The 25043-nt window shown below is 42.2% G+C and overlaps 1 protein-coding gene across 1 annotated transcript; it reads right to left on the reverse strand.

The window, feature by feature from the left end:
* Positions 1 to 3614: 3614 nt before the first annotated feature.
* NPY (neuropeptide Y) lies at positions 3615 to 12481 on the reverse strand. The gene is made up of 4 exons (XM_040069529.2): positions 12402 to 12481; positions 12011 to 12198; positions 6780 to 6860; positions 3615 to 4311 (listed from the first exon to the last, which is right to left on the reverse strand). The coding sequence occupies exons 2-4, from the start codon at positions 12196 to 12198 to the stop codon at positions 4287 to 4289; spliced, it is 294 nt and encodes a 97-aa protein (XP_039925463.1). The 5' UTR covers positions 12402 to 12481; the 3' UTR covers positions 3615 to 4286.
* Between the last annotated feature and the right edge of the window lie 12562 nt (positions 12482 to 25043).

Below are 25043 nucleotides of genomic sequence, written 5' to 3' on the forward strand. Positions count from 1 at the left end.
TCAACCCTACTCTAATATTATTAGTTCTTTTACTTCTAATCTTGCTGACTTCACGCGGTATCTGTTTCTATGTACTTTCTGTTTTTCTTTCTTCTTTCTCTCAAGGAAGAATTGTGCTTTAAAAGTTTCGTGTTGCTAGAGAAGGGTTACATCCGCCCGGGCCTGCAAGGGCCACGTGCATCCCGGGCTGCAGGAGCTGAAGAAAAATGCAAAGCTGTGCTGATGGAGGAAGCTGGTAGATGTCCTTTTTTCCACCCCTCGGTCTCATCTAGGGTGGCTCGGAGCTGTTATGGAGCTGCAGGCTTTCTTTCTCCGCTGCTAGTGGTGGTTAATCTGGGCCATGGCTTGGCCCTTTCTGCCACAGTCTGAGCACATGTCTTGCACTGCTGAACTGCAGCTGCTTTTTTCTTCCCTGCTGGCAGCAGGGGAAAGGGGCTCAGCCGGCCCAGGCTCTCTCCGTGCGGGCAGCGGCCCTCAGAGCCCCGGCCAGGCCCAGCCCAGCCACCAAAAAGGGCAGCGAGGCCCGACCCGGGGCCGCCCGCCACCCCCGATGTTACCTCGTTGCTGATCCTAAAGCGAGAGCGTGATCAGCAGCACATTAGTTTTAAATGTCCTTTCCAAAGTCGCATCGACACCTCCCATCGGTCAACCCAGCTGCCAGTATCCCGGCCAGCTTTTTGATAGGTCCCTGTCCTCCCCCCGCCAAACCACTGCACGGTCAGGGCAGGGAAAAAACATTTCACATTTCTAAAACAAAATTGTGCCAACCCATGAGAGTAGGCATGGAAAGAGAAGAAGATGGAGAGAATTTCCTGTCCTGGAAGAGAAGATAGGTGGGATTCTCTAGATCTCCTCTTTAGTTATATCAAAGTTGGGCATAACTGTGATGTATTTTACAGAAATTCCCAAAAGTAAAGGTGGACAGTCTTTTAAATGTTTGACATCTATTTATCTACATGTCTCATGATTTCAGACCCACAATAAATAAAGGAGAAAATATTATACCTACTTCTATGGTTATTACTTCTTGTTTTTCCTGGCGCTTCCTCAGATTCTAACATAAATTTCAGCCTTTGTTTTAGAAACAAGGCACTGCTTCTCATGGTTAGAGAGATAAAGATGAAAAACTTAATCCTGAAGTCAAAATGAAGAAGTCATGCCAAAGAAAACTGGTATTTATCTTAATTTCACAGCTCATTTTTTAAGTCTATTTTTTAAGTGATTTGGAGAGCTGATACAGTATTTTCAGTGTCCTGGCCTGTCAAGGATTGTATATGAAGTACACAAAGAAGCTAAGAACTAAGAGTGCTATGGCAATGCTGTGCCTGCCCCAGAGAACAAAGGAAGATTTTAGAAAGAAAAAAAAAATCACGGAGTGGATAAATAAATATTGTGTGAGTGCTTTGCCTTGCTTCTGTCTCTGACAGCTCAGCTTTTCGATACAGATGAGCGTTCTCGAAGTTCAAGAAAACCCAGGTAATTGAGTGGAACAACTCAGCACAAGTGTTCAGCACGCACTAATTCTTTAACTCTCTTTTTCTCCCCTAAGGTACATTTGTAATGATAGGACAAGCAACATAAGATTAGCTTATCATTTTTGTCATTACTGATACTGCAGTTTACATGGTCATTACTATATATACTGAAGTACTAAAAATTAGTAGGAATTAAAGATATTGTGTATCATATATCTCAATAACTTCCAATTTTCATTTTAATAATGACTCAAAGCAGAGTACTCTGTCTAATCTGCTGCAGTAGGTCCTGGCCTGAGAACACATGCTCACCCAGCAACTGGTGGCCATCCTGAAATCCCTCTGAACATTATTGTCTCACCCTGGTTTTTCTGAGTTTTTTTGAAGCCTTCTACTTGTCTTAAGATGGAGTCAGTTTCTTTAGTTTATGCACAATATTAGGAGCAGTATTTCGCTTTTCTCACACATGGGAACATAAACAAACCTTTTGTTTCCATTCCCTGCCCTTTGTTTACATACTTCTAGCCTGAAAATATTGTAATTGACAGCTGGTCTGGCCAGTGGGGTGGAAGGGTAATAACCCCAGAAGCCAATCCACAACCAGACCCACAAATGTATAAAAATGTAAGATAATAAACAGGCTGTTCTCTCTCTCGGAGAGCAACTCCGCACCGCAGACCTCTTGCCTCCGTGTTATTGCTTTGCGTGCCACTATCACATTATTGCCTACTGCTGTGGGTGGCAAGGGTTTACCCTGTGTCTTGAGTTACAGAGAAAAAGTGTAACTAAAGAATGTATTCTATGACCATCTTCCTAAACTATTAAAACAGGTGGGGTGGTGTTCTTTATCTCTTCCGTAACTCATCCCTGACAACTCCCTCGGAGGGCTAGCTCTGTTAATGGGCCATCAAGGTCTCCCAGCATGACTCACAGAAATACATCATCCCATTGTGAGATGGCCCACCCAGGGGGAGCAACCAAGCATTCCTGCCTGGATATAATCTGAGGCTTGGAACACCACAGGAGCACTACCACTGGATTCCCAGAGGACAAGAGCTCCATACTCACCGCTGGATCTCCAGAGAAAGATCAGATCTTTCTACAGGATCACCACTTTGACAAAACCACATCCATCACTCCAATGGGACTGTAGCCACCATTTAATCAGACTGCTACTATCACAGGGTGTCATATTCTGACTCTTTCAGTTTAAGTCATTGTTTCTGTGCTATTGCCTTTATCTTAATTTTCCTATTAAATTGTAGCTCCAACTTGGAATTTCCCACAGGTTTATTTTCAAACTACTACACACCAGGGGCCCCAACAATTTTTGTGAGTCGAGATTGCTCTTATTCATCACAATTCCACATGTAGCACTACAGAACCATCACCAAGTCTGTAAGTTAATGTGTTGCTGCTGAAAGCTAAATTTGCCAATTCCAGTGATACCCGAGTGCTTTATGAAATGGAAAACGATATTGTGCTTTGCTGAAGACAGTGTGACCACAAAAGCCGACCAGTCCTGGTAAGCTGGTAACACTTTGCAAATGCATTTATAGAAACCTGGAATTTGGTTGCACTGATGCATCTCTCCTGGGCACAACTGCCATGTGAAAGCATTTGAAAAGTGGGAAGGACATCTGAACAGATTAAACCGGCACGCTGATTCTTTTCCAGTTTGGAACTTCTTTATGTGCTTTATTATGCATTGTTTAGTCACAGTGTCTAAAGAAAAGAAGTGGTGTATCAGGAACCAGGGACTAGCATTTGTGTCATGCACAGTCTGGGTCCTGACCATACAGCAGGACACACATCTGTGAATTAGAACCACTTAAGAACAAGGGGAGGGTGCTGCCATTCTTATAATACTTTGAGTAAAAACTTCAGGTGTGTCTAAGACACCTTTTAGGCTAGTGAGAAAATCTATAAAATCCAAAAAAAAGAAAATGTAAGCCTGGAGATAGTTCACATTGTCCCTGTTCTGTGGATCTCCTTATGGTACAAACAAAAACCGTTAATAATTCCAAATGAGAGGGCAAGTAGCCCAAGGGTTGGGATTTATCACTGTGCTCCTTTACGAGGCCTTGGGCAGTGTTAGATGGCTCTTTTCTGGCACAAATAATTGCAGTCTTGTCTTGGTTTATGAGTTACTTTAGATGTTATTTCCTGCTATTTTGTATATTGCCAAAACAAAGATGTTACATCTGTTTCATTTAAAATTACTACTTCAGGCTTACAGCCAAGCATCAAACCAGTTTCAAGGAGTTAGCAGAATTAAGCAGTGACTTATTCCTTTGCAATTCAAAAATGCCATTAATTTTATAACATTTATCAATATAAGCACTAAATAAGTTTTCAGGATGGCCATTCTGAAAAATCGCCTCTGAACACTGTTTTCCTATGTTATGCAGTCTGTGATAAATTATTTTAAACAGTTTTGAGCTGAATCTGAGGCCACAATACATGATGTCTTTATCTTACTTTGCATGGTAATTACTGTAATAACTGTGACACCATTGCTGTCCACACTACTTCACACTACAGGGAAGTTATAATTCAGTTTTAATAATTTAAAACAATACTTTGTTATACCAATGACATGGTTGTTCGTTTTCATTTAGTATGTTATATTTTGGAATGCACAAATAATTTATTTAAATAAAGGCATATACAAATATGATGAAGGAGAGAAACTCTACAGAATTCGGTACAATGGCTGCATGCACTGGGGAGGACGCTATGATTTGCTTCAGAGGTGTGGAGTATGAACTGAAAACTAGGAAAAGTTTTGAAGGTGTGCTGAAAATCTCATCACCACATCGAAGGGTCTTCAAACCTGCAACACATATTATGAACAAAGAAACCACATTATTAAACATATTAAAGACCCTTCTGAAAAAATTCAATGTTAAAACTACCTAAATCATTCATTAATAGCACCGATGGGAAATGCATATAATGCATTTTTGCAGATGAAGATTGTATACATGACTCCAACAAAAACAGATGCATTACTAGTTGCCAAAAATCTATACTTTGGTACCAGAACTTGCCTGTACATCCTGCTACCCTGGTGCCACGTTTTACATGGTTGAGACTAGCTACAAAGCTGCCTTACACCATTAAATAGCACTTAGTGAAACTAAACTAGAAATCTATGTTATGTTGAAATACAAAATTCTTAAAGATATATTTTTCACACTAATTCAGGAGTAAACAACTTCCAAAGAGAACTCACTAAGCCAAACAAAAATCACATCATGCTGTAAGCACCTTCAAAAAAACCCAAGTTCAAAGCCACCATCTTAAAATATTATTGTTGTATTCCACTGCTCAATATCAAGCATTTGAAATGTATTGAAAGGGGTGCTGAAGTCAAGGTTTTATCCAGAAATACTCTGCTAGCAAACAGATGTTTTGTCTACACAGGAAGAAAGGCAACAAGTAGGAGAACACGGGAAAAGGAGCAGGAGAAATGCATTTGCCATAATTTTTCCCATTTAAAAGTAACACATCAAGTCTTGATTAAATATCTAATCTGCCTCCACAGTCACCGGAGAGACACAGACATCTTATAGGGCAACTGAGACCCTGCCCATTTTAGGAAGGAAAGGTCACTCTGGAGTTACCCATCCCCCTGATAGACTTCAGAGGCAGCCTAGAAAAGTACTAATTTTTAAAGAGGCAGCATCAGGAGATATGCATCCTATTACTGAGTGTTGAACATTTTGTGTGCCATGAAACACAGGACTGGATAGAAAGAAAATTTTATTGTGTCCTCACATGGAGGAAAAAGTTGAAGTGGGCTTCAGAATCCATACAGTTTTATCCTAGAAAACATATCCATAGGAAACTAGGCATCATTGTTCCCAGTACTCCCATAACTGTCAGCGATGAGTGAAAAATACCATACTCAGTTTAAAGTGTTGTTACAGGGGGTATGAAATAAAAATCTGCTTCTCATCAATTCTTGATCTTAACTGCAGACTGGTTGGTTATTTCACTCATGAATTTTTGCTCCCCGGTGTGTTATAAATAGCATTATTGAAACAATAATAATAATCATAAAGTTTTGTGATGAAGGGGTGAAAATTACAGAGTATTAGACTATTAGGGAGATATATTAGAGAGTATGAGTACTAACTACCCCATGTGTTGCCTCAAATTCACGACAGTGGAAATTTCCCATTATGTGAGGGCTCTCCCCTGTCATTACCAAGCACAAAATAGTCTAATACATTTCACTGTACTCCATGCAGTTTTTCAGATAAGCATCTGCAGAGAAAATGGCATCCCCACAGCTGTGGTTAGTCATCAAACCATCAGACAACGCTCTCCCTATGCACAGACCTGCAGGTCTCATGGGCAACCTCCCTGGATGGCAGTAGGAATTTTGTGTCCCTTTTCAGTCTCATGATCATGCCCTTAATTCAATGCTACAGACTATTATGCTTAAGTACTCAACTAGTCTAGCTGAGCCTTTGCAGAGCACTTGCTTGTAGACTCCTGAGAAGACAACTGCATAAAACATTTATTTCTGCAGTAGGAGTATTGCCAGCAAACTCCAGATGATCAGTAAAGTCTTAAACTGAGCTCGTTCATGCTGGATTGTGAGTAAAACCAGTATTTTCCTTCATGAGCCAAAAATACCCTTGCATCTCACCTTTTCAGCATACTTACTTTTCATCTGTGTAAATTACAGTCATTACTACAGAATCTTATATTATGGCCAAAGTGTCATTACCTAACTAGATAAATACATTACGTACATTTGAAATCCCAGTGTTGTTTGAAACACCACTGTTGCTTTAGCCAAGTGCAAGTGGAAATATAAATGCCTTTTTTCCCTTTGTAAAATATTAGATACAAAACCAATGTGAAATGTTGTATTTTAAAGACAAGTCATTGCTGTGCATTTGTGTATGAGTTAATGTAGGTGCATATTTACCACTAATACATCTTTAGAGGAAAAATTTAAACTTGTGTGAGCAGCAAATGAGTAGCAATATGCCATCTTTGGAGCTCTAATATGTAAAGAATCATCATCAGACATCAGCATAAAATTCTATGTAAAATTATGGTCTGCTCCCAAAGTCTGAAGAGCTTTGACTACATCATAACTGGTAAGGCACTTCTTGCATTCCTAGTGATAGCTCTTTAAAAAAAAAAAAAAAAAAAAAAAAAAAAAAAAAAGGAATGAAATTACATGATTAACCAGCTGTGGGTGACATGTTTTCTCCCTATGAAACATATTTATTTATAACAAATGAGACCGTTAAATCCAAATGAGCTCTTCATACATACCTGGATCTAGGAATGTTCTCTGTGCTTTCCCTCAACAAGAGGTCTGAGATCAGTGTATCTGGGCTTGATCTCTTTCCATATCTGAGGAAAAATTTTTAGAAATTATATTTTTGTATATGTCACTTTTATGCTAATTCTTATTTTATTTCCATATTTTTCTACATTTTTTTCCTAATTATTTTACATTATAATATCAGGAAACTCAGAATATTTCTCATTTTGATGGCTGTCCCTGGATGTTCTAGGATTTTGCACCTTACTGTTGAGAGCACAGAGGAAGCGGGAAGAAGCTGTGCATGATGAGACTTCCAAGCACGTCATTCTTGCCTGCAAAACCAGTTTCATCATCCCATGAACTTTCTCATTGCTTTAGATGATACTTATCCTCCATCAGAAATTTTGCAAGATTTTTTAAGCTAACCAGCACATTTGGGGCTGCTCAACATACAGCACATTAGTTTGCAAACACTGAGCTATCCCAAGGTAATCATCTTGAACTATGCAGCTATGAGAATGAAAACTTGCTCTTTCAGAGTTCTCCCTCAACTGGGCAGGATATCAAGGGCTACCTTTGTCTGATATTCACACAGCAGCTGGCTGTTTTATTTGCCCCCCCCCCCCTTTTTTTTTTTTAACCCTGAATACAGTACATCACTCAACAGTTAAAAGTACTGAAAAATCCATTACTTTGGAAGGAATTCGATCTCTTCCTGGGAAAACCGAGGTGGCAATGAGCAGCCTGCTTGCCAGACATTTCATCACTTCAAGCATTCATTAGCCTAAGAGTGATAGCTATGAGCAAACACTCCCTTGGTTGGAAAGAATTAAGATCATAGTTTAACTTGTGTATGCAATTTCATTCTGAATCACAAAGTATATTAGCAGCTTTTGTGAATGCTACTTGGGTGAAATTCTGATTTCGTAAAAGTCCAAGGTGTAGTTAAGGACTCATATTTTATCCATTACTATCATGATGTTTCTCCAGTGATCACAGTGATTCCAGTAGTTTAAATTACAAACCCCACCCCCCCCCAAAAAAACCCAAACAAACAAAAAAAAAAAAAACCAAACCCAAAAAACACCCCACACTCAAACCTTCCCAAACTACATTCTAAAAAAACTAACGGTTTTAACGGTTGATTGCATAACTTTCTTAAGAGTGGAAACATATCTCACTTTTCAATCATTTTCTTCAACCCTTTGTATTTTTACATTGCTTTATTCATTTTAGTGCATCACCTGTGCTCCAGAAAGACAAAGCGTCAGTTTCAGAAAGTTAAATTCCTTAATCTGAGCTGACTGAAAGCAGGTATTTGAAAAGAACCAGCCAGACACAGTGAAATGCTATTACAATAGTGCAATCAGGCATGGTGCTGAATCAAATACCTTATACTTCATCACCACAAAGGGATTTCTTTCTTTCTAGTTCCCTGCTCCAATTAATATGGATGTGATCTGTACTTCAACTGAGGAGGAAGCTAATTTTCTGTTACATTAAAGAAACTGATTTAACAAGTCAAAACTTGCTCTAGCATCTCACATCTGGACAAAACTCCCACTAATCTCTCAGGAAATTTTGCCTGAATAAGAAATAGGTAGCAACCACCCGGAGTGCAGAGATCCACTCAAGTAATGAGGACCACTATGCTGGGTTGATATATTTGATATGAATTCCTTCAGCATCTTGGCTACTCCATGCCACTACCTGTGCTGGATGGACCCAGCAGAGCTGTACTCAAGGTGTTCGCTGACTGCAACCAACTGGTCTGCCCAAAGAACATCCATTTTTCCTTTGTCAGTCTCCTGTCTGGCCTGTCATTTTGCCTCTGGGAAACATCCATGCTACTGACTTTACTAAACAGGGGTCACAGACAGACTCTGTCTCTTTTTCCTGATGCAAATGCCTTGAGATGTCTTTGCTCCAGCTGCTTTGTGCCTTGTTCCATGCCCTGAGATACTTGTTTATCAAAAATCATGGCTGTTTTAAAAGACTTAGTTATATCATGACTCCAACCCAGATGAAAACACCTGGTCAGTTTTTATACTCCATTTGAAACATCAAGGCTTACTTTGGGGCATGCTGATAAGCCACGGCTCAAGCTGAAAGTCAAAGAGATCTAAGGAGTAAACATACTTATTCTGAATAAGGACACAGTATGCCAGGCTCAGCAAAATCTCAAAGCTTTCTATGGAAACTTGGGTGTAAGGACTCAAATCCCATCGATGTCCAAAGCTGGCAACACCTGCTGAGTCATCTCAGAAACATCTGTGGGTCCAATTCAGGAAACTGTCAAGAAACCAAAGCAAAGGGAGATCTTCTCCCTTGCCCAGTAAAGGGTGTTGACATGAAACAGGAGCAGCAGCACTGCCCAACTCATACACACTTTCATATACTCCATGCCCTGCCTATAGTTCAAGCCATTTCTAGCAGGAATGGCCTGACTGCTTTGCTACAGCACAGAAGAGCCACAGATCCATGGAGAAGCTGCAAGTGACAAGGAAACAAGATAGTTTGTTAGCAAGAGGGAGCACAGGTAGCAGCAAGTAGCAGGAGGAGGACAAGTGACTCAAGTAAAAATGAACTCTGAAAAAAGCCTCCTGAATAGTGTGGTAGAGAGGTATGACGCAAGGACCACAGGATAGTTCAAGAAATTAAGGTGGAACTAATCCAAAGACACACAGACATCTGTAGAGCAGGAGTCTGCACCTGTGCTGGGCTCTCTTTTATGTTATAAAGACCTGGCACATCAGGAACAAGGTGTCTCATCAGAAAAAAGAAGCCTGAAATAGGTCTCATGACCTGCACCAAACAAGCACCTGTTTACCTCAAGTAACCTCAAAGACATACTAAAGCTGACAGGCACTGGTGTCTAAAGGTGAGATGGATCTGAAAAACAATTTCAAAGGAGAGAGAACAAACAGACAGATGGACAAGGTCTAAATACAAGAAGAGAAGGATGGTCTAGAAGGAAGAAGCTCATGGAGCTCAGGTAAAGACCCTGTGGGTCATGGTAGCTCAGAGGGGAATGGCACCCAAATGCTTGAGTCAGGCCAGAAGCAGAAGGCAGAAAGATGAGCCAGGGTGTTGGGGGGTCATGATATTCATAATCATAAAAACATCAAGCAACCCTGAAGAAAAAAACCCTCATCTATTTCCACATCTCCTCCTTTACCAACACGTTCTTACTGCTTCACCTCACCACCTACAGGCACCAGGTCAGGTGAGATCCCAAGCACAGCTTGCTCACCCACTCGCAGAAGGAGCAGGGTGAGCCCCTGGACCTCATCTTCCCCCTGTCACAGGGCTCCCAAGCAGCACCATGCACAAAAAGCAGAGATAAAAATCTGTAAGAAGAGAGAAGACTTTGGGCACATCTGCTGAAATAGACCAATCATCCTTAGATCAGTCCAAAATGCTTTTAAAGCTATCGATTCATTTCACAGGTGACTGCATCACTGCCAAAACATGAAACCTCCAGGCGCTCCGTTAAGCTTTCTGAATGGAGGTGGCAATTGCTTTATTTCTGGACTGTTAATTCACCGCAGTGGAAACAGCACACCTTTTTTGTTTTTTAGTTAACCTGTGCAGTCAACTTTTAAATGTGTATCAAGAGTTGTCATTGTAGTGCTTTCTTCTGCCAACTTTCTTGTACTTCCAGGTCAAGTCTGTTCTTTTAAATAAAAGGGTGGGTAGGAAATATGAGGAAAATCTAAATAACAAAATTTAAATTTTATCCATCAGAAACAATAACTATTTCAGTTCATTTCAGGCCCCAAATCCACACAAAAGAATGAAACTGGTTTCAGTGTCTGAGTTGTGTACTTACAACTCATAAAATCGGGATAAAAGCTACACAGTCAAAATTAAAACAAGCACACAAGGCACGCGCTAGAAGTGAAGGCTGAACAGAGAAAGGGGTGGGGGGGTTGTTTGGTTGGGTTTGGATTTAGGATTTTTTGTTTTTAAATATGACTTGGCTTTGCACAGGAGCCACCTTTGAAATAGGAGATGAAAGAAAGAAAAGAAGGGATGAGACACCAGCCTGGAGATCCTACCACATGCAAGATAAAATGACAGCAGAGGCAGAATTTGAAGATTGGATTATTTTAGCAGTAATTTAGACAAAAGGTTATTTGAGCACAGGCTGCCACACGGAAGCGTGCCTCACACATGAACCAGTTGTGAATATTGCTTTAAAAGTTCAGGACTGAAGAGCTGTGTTTCTATCAGCCCCTCCATCTGTCTTGTGCTCTTAGTGCACTGGCAGACAATGTTATGGGCTTGCTGGGAAAGCTCTCCGTTGCATGATAACCACTCTTCTAATTTAATTCTTCAGACTTCCAGGGGGACAAATGAAAGCCTAATTTTAGACCTCTCATCTGGTTTTGATAGCAAACAAATAGATAAATATGTCAAAGCTCTTCTGGGTCACACGCTATTGTTGGGACCTGAGCAGAAACTTCTATCAATCACACAGCTTAACTTGAGAGACAATTTTTTATCAAAGAAGATGATTTTTTATAATAACTTGCCCTTTTTTTTTTTCAGACTGAGCCTTTATCTGTACTTTAACAAGCACAGTCAACCCAGAAAACCAGTTTAGGGCCAGGTAGGCTTGGGTTCACACTTTCTCAGATTGAGCTTGAGTTCTCGATCTTGAAAGAGGTTTTTGTTAGGACTAGAAAGATTTTTGGCACTCACAGGCGCATGAAGCAGCCTAAAAACCACAAAGCATCTAGGTTACTACATGTCCACAATGGGCACCTTTTCACGCCAAAATCTTCACTGGACTCTGTGGTAGCAACAGAAGAGGGAAACTGCTCCTCGAGCCCTGTCTAGCTCTCGCCAGCTCCCAGGTGAGTTATCTTTCCCTTTTGGGGGGCTCTCCCTGTGCACTGTGAACTCTGCCCCGTTCGTGCTCCTGCTGGCCAGCCTGTCTGTGCCACAGCTAGAAGAGGTGAGAGAGCAGATGCATCATTGACACCCCTGCCCCTTCTGCCAACTTGCGTGGTGGAAATTCAGCTCCGGACCAGTCGGCAACTCAGGGTTTCGTGGGTATTGCTCTCTAAAGAGAATCTGTGCATCACGTCTTTCTCCGTGTGCTTAGGGAAAGCTACGAGAGACACCCAGTGTGAGAGGACACCCCACCTCCCTCCCCTGAGCCTCGCCAAGGAAAAAAATCAGCCCGGGGAGCGGGAAAGGGAGACGTCCGCCGTCCCGCTGTGCCTACCTCTGCCTGGTGATGAGGTTGATGTAGTGCCTCAGCGCCGAGTAGTATCTGGCCATGTCCTCTGCGGGGGCGTCCTCGCCGGGGCTGTCCGGTTTGGAGGGGTACGCCTCTGCCAGCGTCCCCAAGCAGACCAGCAGCGACAGGGCGAAAGTCAGCACCGACACCCACAGCTTCACGGTGCCCTGCATCTGCACGGCGCGGCGGGATGGACGAGAGAAGCCGTCAGCACCTGCCCCGACGGCGGGAGCAGCGCGGCCGCCCCAGTGCAGCACCTGACCGGCCCGGACAGCCCCGCGTCCCCATCCCCATCCCCGTCTCCACTCCCATTCCCATCCGCGTCCCCATTCCCATTCCCGTCCCCATCCCGCTCCCGCCCCGTCGCGGCACTCACGGCGGCGCTGCAGCGGAGCGGCTCCCGGCTCGGCTCGGCTCGGCTCGGCTCTGCGCGTCTGCCCCTGCGTCGGGGCTCCCGAGTGCGGGGCTCCGCGCCTCGCCGGGCTGCTTTAAGGCTTCCCCGGCAGGCAGGAGGGGCCTCGGGCGATCACGCCTCGCCGGCTCCGGTCCCCCCGCCCCGCTCCGCCTGCCCCTGCCCCTACCCCGGGAGGGGCACGGCGGCCGCGGCCGGGCGGGGCCGGGCGGCACCGAGCGGGCGGGCACGGCCGAGCCCCGCCGCGGGCCCCGCACCGCCCCCGCCGCCCCGGGAACCCCACCCCTGCTCCCGGGATGTGCTCCCGGGATGTGCATCCTTCCCCGGGTGTCCCGGAGCGGCCGTGCCAGCCTGGATGCGTGTACCTGCGGAGCCGCCGTGCTGCCCAGTGCCCGAGTTCCCCGGGAAAAGGGAACTCTGAGGAACCAGCTGGCCCCGCACCTATGGCGCTGCAGGGGCCCCAAGCCTGAGCTTTGCAACGGTGCTGCTGCCGGACGTAAAACCAAGACAGCGGGACGGCTTGGGACAACCAAAAGTACCAAATCAGCGCCACAGGCCCAGACATCACACCCAGTAAATGGGTAAATTAGAGACTCACACAATAGTTTGTGCTGGAAGAGACCTTAAAGACCAGACAGTTCCAAACTCTTGGGCCATCGACAGCGACACCTTCCACTAGACCGAATTGCTCAGAGACCAATCTGATGTCTTTTTGAACACTTCTAAGACATTCACAACAAATTTTGCGGTTTAACTGTCATGGGGACTGGCAGCAGAACTGCGTACCCTTCACGCCTACTCTGCCCCCCTGTTCTGGGCTACCTTCTGAGTACCTGTTCTAAAGTGGCTTTATTCTGTTTCATTTCTGTGCCTGAGCCACGTGCCATAGAAAAAAACTCGCCAATGCCATGGGATCAAAGTAGCCTTTCCAGTCGCTGTCCTGACCCAGGGGAGCACTGCTGAATCTGGGACACCGAGCTTGTCCTTGCACCAGGGGACTACTGATTCAGCTAAGGTGTCAGACTTACATGACTCCTGAAACTTGTCCAGATCTGAGTCAGTGGGGAGAGATGAGCACCCTGACAGTGATCTGATCCGTCATACAAAAGAGGTCTGAGACAAAGCAGAGTGCGAATCTTCTGGCAACACACCCTTCTCCACTGGTGACAGAACAGCCTGGGTGACTGGGCTAGGGTAGATACCTGACTACCAGAGTGCCTCAAGTTGGGTAAGATGAATCTACTTCAAACGAAGCTTCAGAATTTGTCAAAGCATTTGGTAGACTTGGAAAGTACCCTTACATATTAGTAAAAGAAGGTGAATTTTTAGAAAGAGATAATTTGATTAGCGTCCTGATGACCAATGACTAATTCCAATTGGAATGACAAATCACGACTCTCATCTTGGCTTACTTTTACCTTAATTTGAAGGCAAAATAGCTAACACCCAAGTAAGAATATTTGATATACTGACAAAAACTTCAAGACGTATTCTAAACCCATGTAATTTATATACTACTGTTATTCATTTCTGTAGTTATTATCATATGCAGTTACTGGTTTAATAATAATCTAGCAGATTCTGAAAAATGATACTCAGTTTGCAAAAGCAAAGCCAGGAATTCTTTTCATCACTCCAGAAACAGAACCTCAATATTATCTAAGGAAAACAACAACAACAACAAAAAACCCAACAAACAAACAAACAAAACACAAAAAAACCCAAGCTATCAAATAAATGGCTCTAGTGCTGTGCGGCTAAGCTTATGAGACTATGTCCATTTCAATCCACAAAAGCAAAGAAAATTCCAGAAAACTTAATGTCAAGAGGTATTTTGAAATCTTCATGACTCCACAGTGCACTGGCCACAGACCTAACGGCCAGACTACAGGCTGCCTTGCATTGCACACTGAGTGAAGAATTTTAATGTGTGTCAATAATCTTCTATGCCACACCCAACAGCTCCAGCTCCTAATTTCTGCAGATCTGTGCACAAGGTGACACCACATCTTAAAAAGTGGCCTCACTGCATCCCCACGCTCCCTGTCCTCCCACCAGCACACTCCTGCACATTCAGTGTTTACGTTGTCCTCACGTCAGCTCAGCAGATGCAGCTGATGTGACAGCCAGATGCCTGTGATACTGCAAATGCTCTGATGAGCAGCTGTGCTCTGGCTCCATCACTTTTCCCTTGCTATGCTGAATCCAATAAGATGCCTAAACCAAATCTTGTATTGATCCAGTTTATCAGCTTTTATGGGGTGCGGAGGACAAGTGGTGACAGCACTGGAGACTGAAGCATCTGAGAAGGTGTGTCACAATCACAGCTCTCACTGGCTTCTGCATGATTCTGGCACAACCATCTCCTGCCAGTTCACAGAAGTGGAGGTGACTCTCTCACCATTAAACTCTTTCACCACTTATAACTGAGGTCTCTTCTCTCCCACTAGCACCACTCTTTCCACACTCTCAGTCTTCAAGGCAGTCCAAAGAGGAAAAAGCCAACAGACTAGCAGCAGAGCAAGATAAATGTGAAGTCTGGCACCTACACACTTACTTGGGCTATAAGGAAGCAATGACATTCCCCCATCACCACATTCCTTGGTGTGTGTGACTGTATTCCCTGGTGCAGCGCTGTCACACTGCTACATCTTGGCACAGACCACCACCCAGGCAGCCAGCTGTTGACATCTCCAGAAACTCTGGACAAATCCCTTCTCTTTTCCTAGTGATGAGGTACAAGGAGTGGGCTGCTCGCTCACAGGAAATGATTAAGGAATCACACTTGCTAAGTCCTATAAAATTCTGGGTCTGGAGGAACAGCTACCCAAAAAGACAGGATGCAGGCCACACTAACAGTCAGTTTGCTTCACAGCATGAGTGTGGAAGGCTCTCTCTCTAATGCAAGAGAAGGAATCAATTATGCCTCCCATATGAGACAGCAGCTCCTGCAATTGCAGGCTGTTCGGAAGGAGCTGGGGACAATTCTTTCCATACAGTTTCAGCATTTAATATGGGAAGTCCAGAACACTGAACCCACAATTTTGAATACCCTGGTTTCCACAGTGCCTACTTCTGTAACAGTAGTGCTCAGCTCCAGATATGTGCCTATGCCCCGTTTCATGATTTAGGAAAAACACAGACCTTGTATCTTTCTTGAATTTGGAAACTTTTATGTTTGGAGCCATTCTGTTTCAAAGAATTCCTCTCTTCTGTTTTGAAATACTGCAAATGCACATGAGGTCATCCAGTTTCTACCCTAATACATATATTAACCTTAAATAATAGAAAAAAATCCTACTTTGGATAACATAATCATCAGTATAATCTCAATGCAAAAAACACTGGCATTTTTATATTAAATGAAATATACCCTATATCTTAAGTTACATATGTATATATATATATGCACTCTGGTGTACCAGGGGACCAAGTGTCCCTGGGTCTCAGTGATCTTAATGGGTGCTTTACAACTGGCTTCCTGATTCAAGGTCCCCTGCACCTTCAATTCTACCTGTTGATGATGCCTCTGCCTGGGGATTTGCCCAGTGTTGCTGTCCTCGCACAAAGCAGGCAGGCACTTTTGTTCTGGCAAGTGGGCAGAGCTGCACTTTCCACAAGCAGCTTTAAGATGGGCCATAAAGACGAACAAGAAGGTGGCAAGGGTATTTGGAAAGAAATGAGGAAGACTCAGAAAAGCTGGTGGAGGAAGACAGCAAGAACCAAATGGAATTGAAGATTATAGCCTGCGAGAGCTGAAAGACTCAGGCACAGCTCGGTTGTAGCAGCACTTAGATATCCACGTTTTCTCTTTGCCAGATATTATGGGATTGCTGATGTGCATCTCCTGGTTAACACCCTAGCTAATTAATCAAGAGTTATTTAACTACATACAGAGGGAAATGGGTGCTTCAGAGCTCTGAGCAGATATCAATGCCAGGTACAGAACTGATGAGGAAAAAAAAAGTGAAAAGGAACATGACAGTCAAATTTTGCCTCTGTTTTAATGTCATGACACTTAAAGACTCAATAGGCAGCAATTTATTGTACAAATTTCAGGCTATACTAAGAATGGAAAGACTTCCAAGATAGCAACATGTTAAAAGATAACATTGTCCTACAAGAAGCATAAATGTGAAAGAAAATTCAAGTCATTTATTAATGGCAATGAGTTCAGTTGCACTAAACAGGGGCATGATATTTGCCTCAATTAAAACAAACTTCAGTGTGCTTCACTTTGGACAGAGCATTATTTATCACATGCATTCTGTAGCAGACATGGAACCAAAGCTATTCTTCATTATTGCAAATATGCGTAATGTCATTTTCTCACTGTAACAAAGTAAGGCCATGTGCATCAGTGATCCTAAACTACCATTCCATAATATCTCATTAATAGTCCTTGTTTCATACATGGGAACAAGATCAATCTCCTAGTAGGTAGAAAGTGTTAAAAACTGGAGCCCCAAAAAAGAAAAGATTTGTGTGGTACTAGAGACATGGTAATGTCAGATCTTATCAGCTGATGTTGCTTGTGCTCTTGCAGTTAAAATGTCTCACTAAAGGTTTCCATAGCTGAGCAAACCTTCCAGAATCGCTGAATCTTTAGGACTGGAAGTTCAGTCAGATAAGCAGTGCATAATTATTCAGTAGTCACATGAATTTATCTGAACCCATTTGGACAGGAAATGGGGTTGTTAATCTCACAAAATTAGGCTCTCACACACCTTACAGTATTGCTGATTTCAGTCTTCTTAGCAATACTTTCAGAAAAGCTTTTCATTGTGCTTTTTATACATCACACCAGCAACCACATTTTTGAATCCTAAGTGCCCCTTTCAGGAGTTTTATTCACCTCTGCCTGTACCTACCAGTCAGAGTTGAGCAGAATGCGCTCTAGTACTAAAGCAACCCCCCTTCCTTTCTGCTCAGCAGTAGTGCTACTTTCAAGAGGCATCCTTGCAAGTCCAGCAAGCATTAAGCAGATTTTTAATACTCCACAAAGTAGTACTAAGCCTGGCTAAGTACAAACAACATGAAAATATAAGAGAAATGAAAAACTTATTGTATCAAACCAATGGCACATTTATCCTTCCCTCAATGAGGTATGAAAGCTGATTTCTAGAACTGTCAGAACAGGAAAAGCATTTGGTGTTATTTCCCCAGTAAACTTTTCCCAATTTCTATAAAACTGCTTTAGGAACATCCTCACCAGCAGTTAAGGTTTTGTATCTTAGAGCAAACTATGAGGATCAGCAGTGTCCTGCAGCAGTCCCTCAGCATTCCTGCTGTGGACTATGGGGCAGGAATGAAATTGTCAATTGGCACCATCTACCACTCTGGATGGCTCCCTGTGCCTCTGTGTCACCTTTGCTGCAGCACCAGGAGAGCCCAATTCTGTTCCCAGTGAGATGAGTGACAGGACAAGGGCTTAATGGTTTTAAAGTGCCCCTTTCAGGTTTATATTAGATATTGCAAGGAAATTCTTCACTCTGAGGGTGGTGAGGCACTGGCATAGATTATCCAGAAAAGTTACAGATTCCCCATCCCTGGAAGTGTTCAAGGCCCACTTGGATCGGGCCCTGAGCAACCTGGACTTGTGCAAGGTGCCCCTGCCCATGGCAGTGGGGTGGAATTAGAGGATCTTTAAGACCCCTTCCAACACAAACCACTCTGTGCCTGTGATTCACAGGCTGAGGCAGGGAGTGTCCTCACCTGCTGTGGTGATGTGACATCAAAGGCACCAAGCTACCACACTGAGCCACTGACCTGTCTGCGTGACACCTCCTGCCCTCCCGCAGAGAAGGGAAGGGACAAGCAGCTCCCCTTGGCTTGAACTTCTTCTGGTGATGCACAAGTGGCTCCTGTACAATTACCTGACTGTGAGCTGCAGACCCAAGATGTAAAACAAACAAATTCTTTGCTATCTAAAGCAATGTTTTTCATAGCTTTACAGCAAAAGCCCTGCAAGCATTTGACTCACAATCACAGCAATATATGACTGGAAATCAGAAAAATAAAGCCTGGTGGAATCTCATAACGAAAGTTGTTGTTTTTCTTTTCCAGAAAACACAGCTAAAAAGACTTATAAAATGCTGCAAAAAGGTCAGAGGGGCATAAGAAATTGCCCTCAGGACTTATGGTGTAGTGCACAGTTTTGACAGTAGCACAGTGATACTCAAATAAGCAACAAAACCAAACCAAACCCAATATTTGCAACTGTAATGATATTTGTTTTCCTCTACCTTCTTCCCTTTTCCGTTCCCTCAGGACTACAAAAAAACCCCTGACAGATTTGTGGGATGGAGATCCAAATGCTGCCTCTGGCAATACATCTACTGCTGAGACCAAAGTCAGTATGGAACAGCTTACAAGGAGGTAGTCATTTAAAGCAAATGAATTAAGCATCTAAAGCAAAATAAACAAGTTTTCCACGCTGAAAGAAAGTGATTTTTCATGTGCACAAGATGAGGAACTTGGCAAAGTTGTCATGACTTAAAGACAGCCAGAATTACTAGAATTAATCATTCTCTGCTTCAATATACATCTTGACTTCAATCCTGTTAAAGATGGAAATAGGAGGAAAAGTGAGAGAAATTCACACAGGCTATACTGTAAGATTGTGCTGAGTGACTCTGCCTGAAACTGAAGCAACAACGACTTGCCTGAAACATGAGAGATATCAGAGGCTGATGAGATTGTGCCAAGGACTGAAGAATCCAATCACACACACACAGAGAACTGTCACACTTCTTACCTGCAGGGAGTAAATCAGAGAGGCAGATATAAGAAAGACATATTTCAGAAGCAAAGGCTTCTGAAAAAACCTGCTATGTGCGTTCATTTGCAGAATATTACCACATACTGATATGTATACAGAAGTGAATTCATCTACATCCTAGGCACTGGAGCTGAAAAACATCCGTCGCTAAAAATGTGAATATTATACTCAAAACCCCCTATCTTCTCTCCTAGCAAATTCACAGTCCATGCACAGTCAGAATTACTTTTGCTTCCTGTCCTGCAACATTGACACAGCTGAGAGTTTACTTTCTCTTGTATGCTTCCATCATTTTGTATGTGTTGAATGCTTTATTTCTTGTCATGGCGTGCAGCACAGGAAACCCTAAGTGCCAAAGTTGCAGCATTTTTTGAAAGCAGATCCAAGCCTGGAGAAGGGGTGACAGATTGTTTAATTTCAGGGTAATACAACATTGGATTTCCTTCTGCTAGCTTTAGTTATCCAGAAGCAAAGTAAGGCCTTGGTTCAGGCACTGCTGATGATCAGATCAAAAAGATAGGAGGCTGCAGAGCAATTCACCTAAGATAGAGGTCTGTCATAACTGGGAATCCTCCAGGAGATCCTACTCTCTCAATGCCATCTTCAAATATAGAGGTCATACATTATTTATTAAAATTAGCAGTGATATTATTTAGGCAAATAGAAGACATTGAGGTGTGATATGGTGCTACTGGGCTATCTGTGATCTTACCTGATAATTGTTGCCTGCTGAGAGATTGTGTAAGAAAATGTGGAGTTACCCACTTTGAAATCATCATGATTATATTTAAGATCTTGTGGAAATGTCTTTCTATCTACATTCTCCTGTGAGAGAAGGAGCAGACTGAAATACTTTGGGCTCCCTTTAAGCAATACGCTAACCTCCACCCAAAGCAGGAAAAGACAAAGGCGAGCTGTAATGCTCGAATGAGAGCCAAATTTTGGGCAGCATCAGAGTGGGTCAGATGAAGGGACCAGCTGTAGGCTGGAAGCCAGAGGTGGCGCAATGCCAGCCCTGCTACATGCACAGCACCAGGGCTCTGCAGATAGCTGAGGGCATGGTCTACGGAAAAGAGAGCAGATCAGGTAGGTCTTCACCCTGCTCAGATTTTCCAAAGTATCAAGCCAAGCTTCACAGGAGAATATATTGGTGTAACTTTTAGCCTTTGCTCTGCAAAATGCATCTGGCAAAGCACAGACTTGCTATGCAGGGTGGCCATCCTTTGACTCCTGAATGGTTTAGATGTGAGATAGCACTGTTGCTGTTTACACAGCTTTGAACCTTTTCTTCCCATTTGTTGCCCATATGTGTTTGAAGCAGTTGTGATTAAGCAGGTGTGATTAAGCTGTCATCTGCCAACACTCTACAAAAGTGTCCCCAAAAGTTTTGTGTCCTTCTGCTAATGGAAGACTGTCACGTCAATGCTAAAGAGTCAGCAATCATTCACAACTGACATACTGGCACAAAACTCATCATTTGTACACACAGATCAAAGTATCAAATGAATATAATCAGAAATCAGTGCAGGAAAATGTACTTCATTGAGGAGAGGGAAAGATATCCACTATACCCACAAATCTGATTTTCCTAAGGTACCCATACCTTAGGAATACCATAATATTTTTCTCCAACTATGTATTTTAAATCAGTCGTAGATCTGTTTCTGGTTGTATAAGAACTTGCCAAACCTGTGATCATTTGAAAACTTCATTGTGTTCAAATAGAACCAACAATGCATTGTTCTCAAGAAACAAAATCTCAGCTGCATAGTCCAATTAATTTATTTCTTTCATAGAAGACTTGATGGAGTCTTGTAGTCACCTGAAATTTCTCTAGTTATATCTGTGACATGGTCACAAAATTCATCGTAAAGGTTTTCTGCCATTTGCTTGGACACCCATTCAGTATTTTTTTGTGGTCTTAATTGTTCAGAGAAGTTCCACATTTCTCAGAAGTTTCCAGATAATTATATTTTTTATCGAGCAGAAAAAACATCACATTAAAAAATGATCCATTTTAAAGGTCCAACCAATGATCAAACCAGTCCCTATTGTAACTTCCTTACACTCAGCAGTGCTGTTCAACTGTGGTAGATTCACCATTGTAATGAAATAACACATTCGCTTTTGATGTACTGACCTGGCAGTGCAAAATTAGCATGACATTACATTTGCATTGCCATGATGGTCTTATCATCGAGTTTATATCCCCAGGCTTAGATTTTTATTTTTTTAAAACACATGCAGCAGCAATATGTGGGCAAAAGTCAAAGTCTCCCTAAACCCAACCAGATAGTTGGAAGCACACAGGAAATCTTCATTTGCAACTACAGTGACCCAGGGAACTTCTCTGGCCGTGAAGGCAAGGTACCAACACAGCTGTCAACACAGCTAAGCTGCTTTCTCATCCCTAGGACGGGGTACTCTTGTCTGGACAGTCACTGATGAGCAGCCTCTCAGAGGTGACACCTCTTGGAAGCTTATACTCTTTACAGAACTCTTTACTTTTATTTCACTTTCTTCACTTGTATTTCACTTTATTTTACTTATTCTGTTTCTTCATTGGGATTACTTTTAAAGGAAGTTGCCAGCCCTCACGAGCCCAAATGGCTGGGGATAAAAGTGTGAATGGGTGACTGACCACTGACCTTCAAGACCTCTCCTACCAAACAATCCTTGCTTGTTATAAAAGTAAAGGTCACATTTGGAAAAAAATACAAAGGAAAAAAAGTTGCTGATTATGTAGATTTGAATAGAGATTACAAGCTAGGACTTGTAAAACAAGAAAGCTAGTAAGCGAAGTAAAGAATGCAAATCTGTGGTAAATAGTCAGACAATAGAAAGATGTCAATAGAAAGACATTTTGAAGGAGGAAAAGGAATACTAACAGTGGGACTGGAAATTATAAAATTGCCAAGAATAATCCAGAAAAGGCAGAAGCGTTCAATAAATAACTGGTGTATCTTTGGCCAGGGATCAGATGATGTGATCATTTAATAAGAAAATCATGAAGCAATTTTCACTCCAACAGTGCATCAGAAGACGTCAAATAAGAGCTACTGATTTTAGACATATTTATAGCACTAAGTCTCAAAATGAATATGTGAGAGTCTAAAAGGAGTCTACATGTAAGCCCCTCCAGACCATTAGCATTGATCTTTTCAATAAATCTTGTAATATCAGGAAACTTCAAGAAGATGAGAAAAAGAAAGGTAACACCAGTATTAAAAACAAAAATTAAGAGAGAAGAAATGGTACAGCTCAGGTAATGCCAGATTTTCAGGCGGACTACTATCAATCGCAGGCGAAATAAAGGAATGGCTGATTCAGGAACCAATTAGTAAGGCATAAGAGGGAGGCAGTATCATTATCACCACTCAGTGGGGTTTTTTTTTGCAAATAGATCCATCAAACTAACCTGATATCTTTCTCAGATGAGATTACAAATTGCCTGATAGTGCTAAAGGTATCACTATATTTGGGCTTCTACAAGACACCTTACACAGTCAGTACCATATATTGCAAAGGACGTTGATTAAGGATGCCATGAATCAACACCACACACGTTAAAGGGATTAAAACTGGCAAGTGCTCACATACCAGAACGTCACTGCAGGGATGTGTGCTTTTGGTGAAATTCAGTGGTGATCCAGTCCTACACCAGTTAATATTTTTGCTTGAGACATAGAAGGAAGCATAAAGCGATCGTTGATGAGAACTGTAGAAAACACAAAGACTGGGTGAGGAACATATAATTAAGATGATGGATGGCTGATGCAGAGGGATTTAGAGCACTTCATGATGCGTCAGAAGTGATGTATGATATTACTGCACATCAAAAATTGCCCACTTTCTCCCACATATGCATAGGCCAACACAAAGACGTGCAAAAGGGGAAATAAAAAAGCAAGCATTCCATGCTTAGCCAAATTTTACCACATGGCAAGGTGGACGTAAAAAACCCCTCTTTAATCAGACCAGCTGGTGGTCATATGTCTTTGAAACAAAGGAATTTCTAGAGATTCAATTTGGAGAAATAATATTCCTTATGAATATGATATCTCATCTAAGCAGGAACATAACTCCTAGGAAAGAACATGTGTTCTCAGTTCAGCTCTGTGGGCAAAAAAGGATCCCCAGATCTCTTAAAAAGATGTGGAGCTGGTCCTGGTTTTGCACTGAACACTGATGCAATCACAACTGGAATACTGTGTTCTGGAAAGGACTTTGGTAACTGAGAGGGAACAAGGCAGCACAGAGGAAGATTAAAGAACAAGAGAAAGCATCTGTTAGGAACACTGCAGGAACTTAATCTATTTAGTTAATGAAAGAAAAGGTTAAAAAGAAATTTGAAGAGTTTGTAAGTACTTACAAGGGAATACAACTTTGTTAATGGGTTATTCAATTCAGTAGACAATTAATGCAAGTAAAAGAAAGTTAAGGCTGGAGAGACAACAGAAATAAGATACAAAAACTGGTTGTGGTGAAAACACGTCTTATGACAAGATCAGTTTTTAAACAAGGACTGAATATAGTTCAAAAGCCAGTACTCTGCATGAAACACAAATCAGCTCAGGAGAGTCCTCCAGCCTGCAATACACAACAGGTCAGACTGTAGGAGCTACTGCCCTTATTACATATTTATGGGGCAAAACTGAATAAAACTGGAAGGGGAAATACTATCAGGTTTGTGAGAATAACATGCAACAGATAAGCAAAGAAAAAAAATTGCACTGAAAAGTATAGAACAATGTTTGTAAAAGAGTGTGAGCACAGAAATCATGTGAAGGTAGAGGGAAAAAAGCATTAAGAGGAATAAATCCTTCTAGAAGCAGTTTGTAATAAAAGGAAAAGCCATATCTAAGACTGTTGCATGGTATATAATTCAAGATTTATTCTAAATGTACCAATTTCCTTCACAAAACAATAGTTGATGTACTAGACTGTCAAATTAAACCAAGGGAAAATACTATCTGCCACCCACTGCTTCCTGCATTTTGATAGTTAAAAACCTTCACTTTACTTGCAGAGTGCTTTAATTTGGTCCTTATGTTTTCAGTTTCTCTCAGATCAAGCTCCTCATCTCCCCAGATTCTCCATAGATTTGAGACTGGCGTGTGAATAACAGAGACACTCACTTGCTGTTAACAATGGCAAGTACAGAATAAGCAGGAAAGAGATATGTGCCTTGCCAGGCCTTGTAATTGCAAATTTGGCTTGGTTCACGCAAGTTCAACTCAATCCAGATTCTTCTGTAAATGTTGAGCATTCAAATCCAACAGAGAAATGTTGCTGGAATTACACAAAGGACACATATAACTCAGACAGCTTAATGCCTGTTTTCTTCTCATGTGCATGTCTCTGTTTGATTTCATCATGCAGGAAGCAAATGCACAGATTGTGAACCATTGGCAAAGGCGTTTTATGAGGAGCAGCTGAAATGTTTGCCTGTTCCAAATACATTGCAGGTATGAGTCTTTTCAGTCAACTCACAGATTTCTTTTCTTTTTTTTTTTGTGCTAAATGATTCAGTGCCCGGGCACAATCCTGTTATAGATTTCACTTCTTTCCCTTGATTCTCCTTGGTGGGTTTTATTTTTTTTTTTTTGCAGCCCCATCAGAGTGCAAGTCTCCCTTACTCTTGCCCCAGCAATACTCAGTGAAGCAGCTGATGTGAGAGAATAGATCATTGAGTGGTGTTCAGTGGGAAGAATTTGATACAAAAGCAGATGCTAGATACCCCCAAAAAAGGACATTTCCAGAGCAGCACCAGAATCCAGAAACATACAAAGGATGAAGTGAGCCAGGGGCATCCTCCACCCCAG

Source organism: Hirundo rustica, chromosome 1 (genome assembly GCF_015227805.2).
Source record: "Hirundo rustica isolate bHirRus1 chromosome 1, bHirRus1.pri.v3, whole genome shotgun sequence".
Lineage (NCBI taxonomy): Eukaryota > Metazoa > Chordata > Aves > Passeriformes > Hirundinidae > Hirundo > Hirundo rustica.

What these genes read in the sequence shown, in the direction of transcription:
- NPY (XM_040069529.2), bottom strand. Translation starts at nt 12,198, where the DNA reads ATGCAGGGCACCGTGAAGCTGTGGGTGTCGGTGCTGACTTTCGCCCTG. An exon ending in AACCTCATCACCAGGCAGAG is followed by an intron (nt 6,861 to 12,010) that starts GTAGGCACAGCG and finishes ATTTTTCCTCAG; the next exon opens with ATATGGAAAGAGATCAAGCC. An exon ending in GAGAACATTCCTAGATCCAG is followed by an intron (nt 4,312 to 6,779) that starts GTATGTATGAAG and finishes TATGTGTTGCAG; the next exon opens with GTTTGAAGACCCTTCGATGT.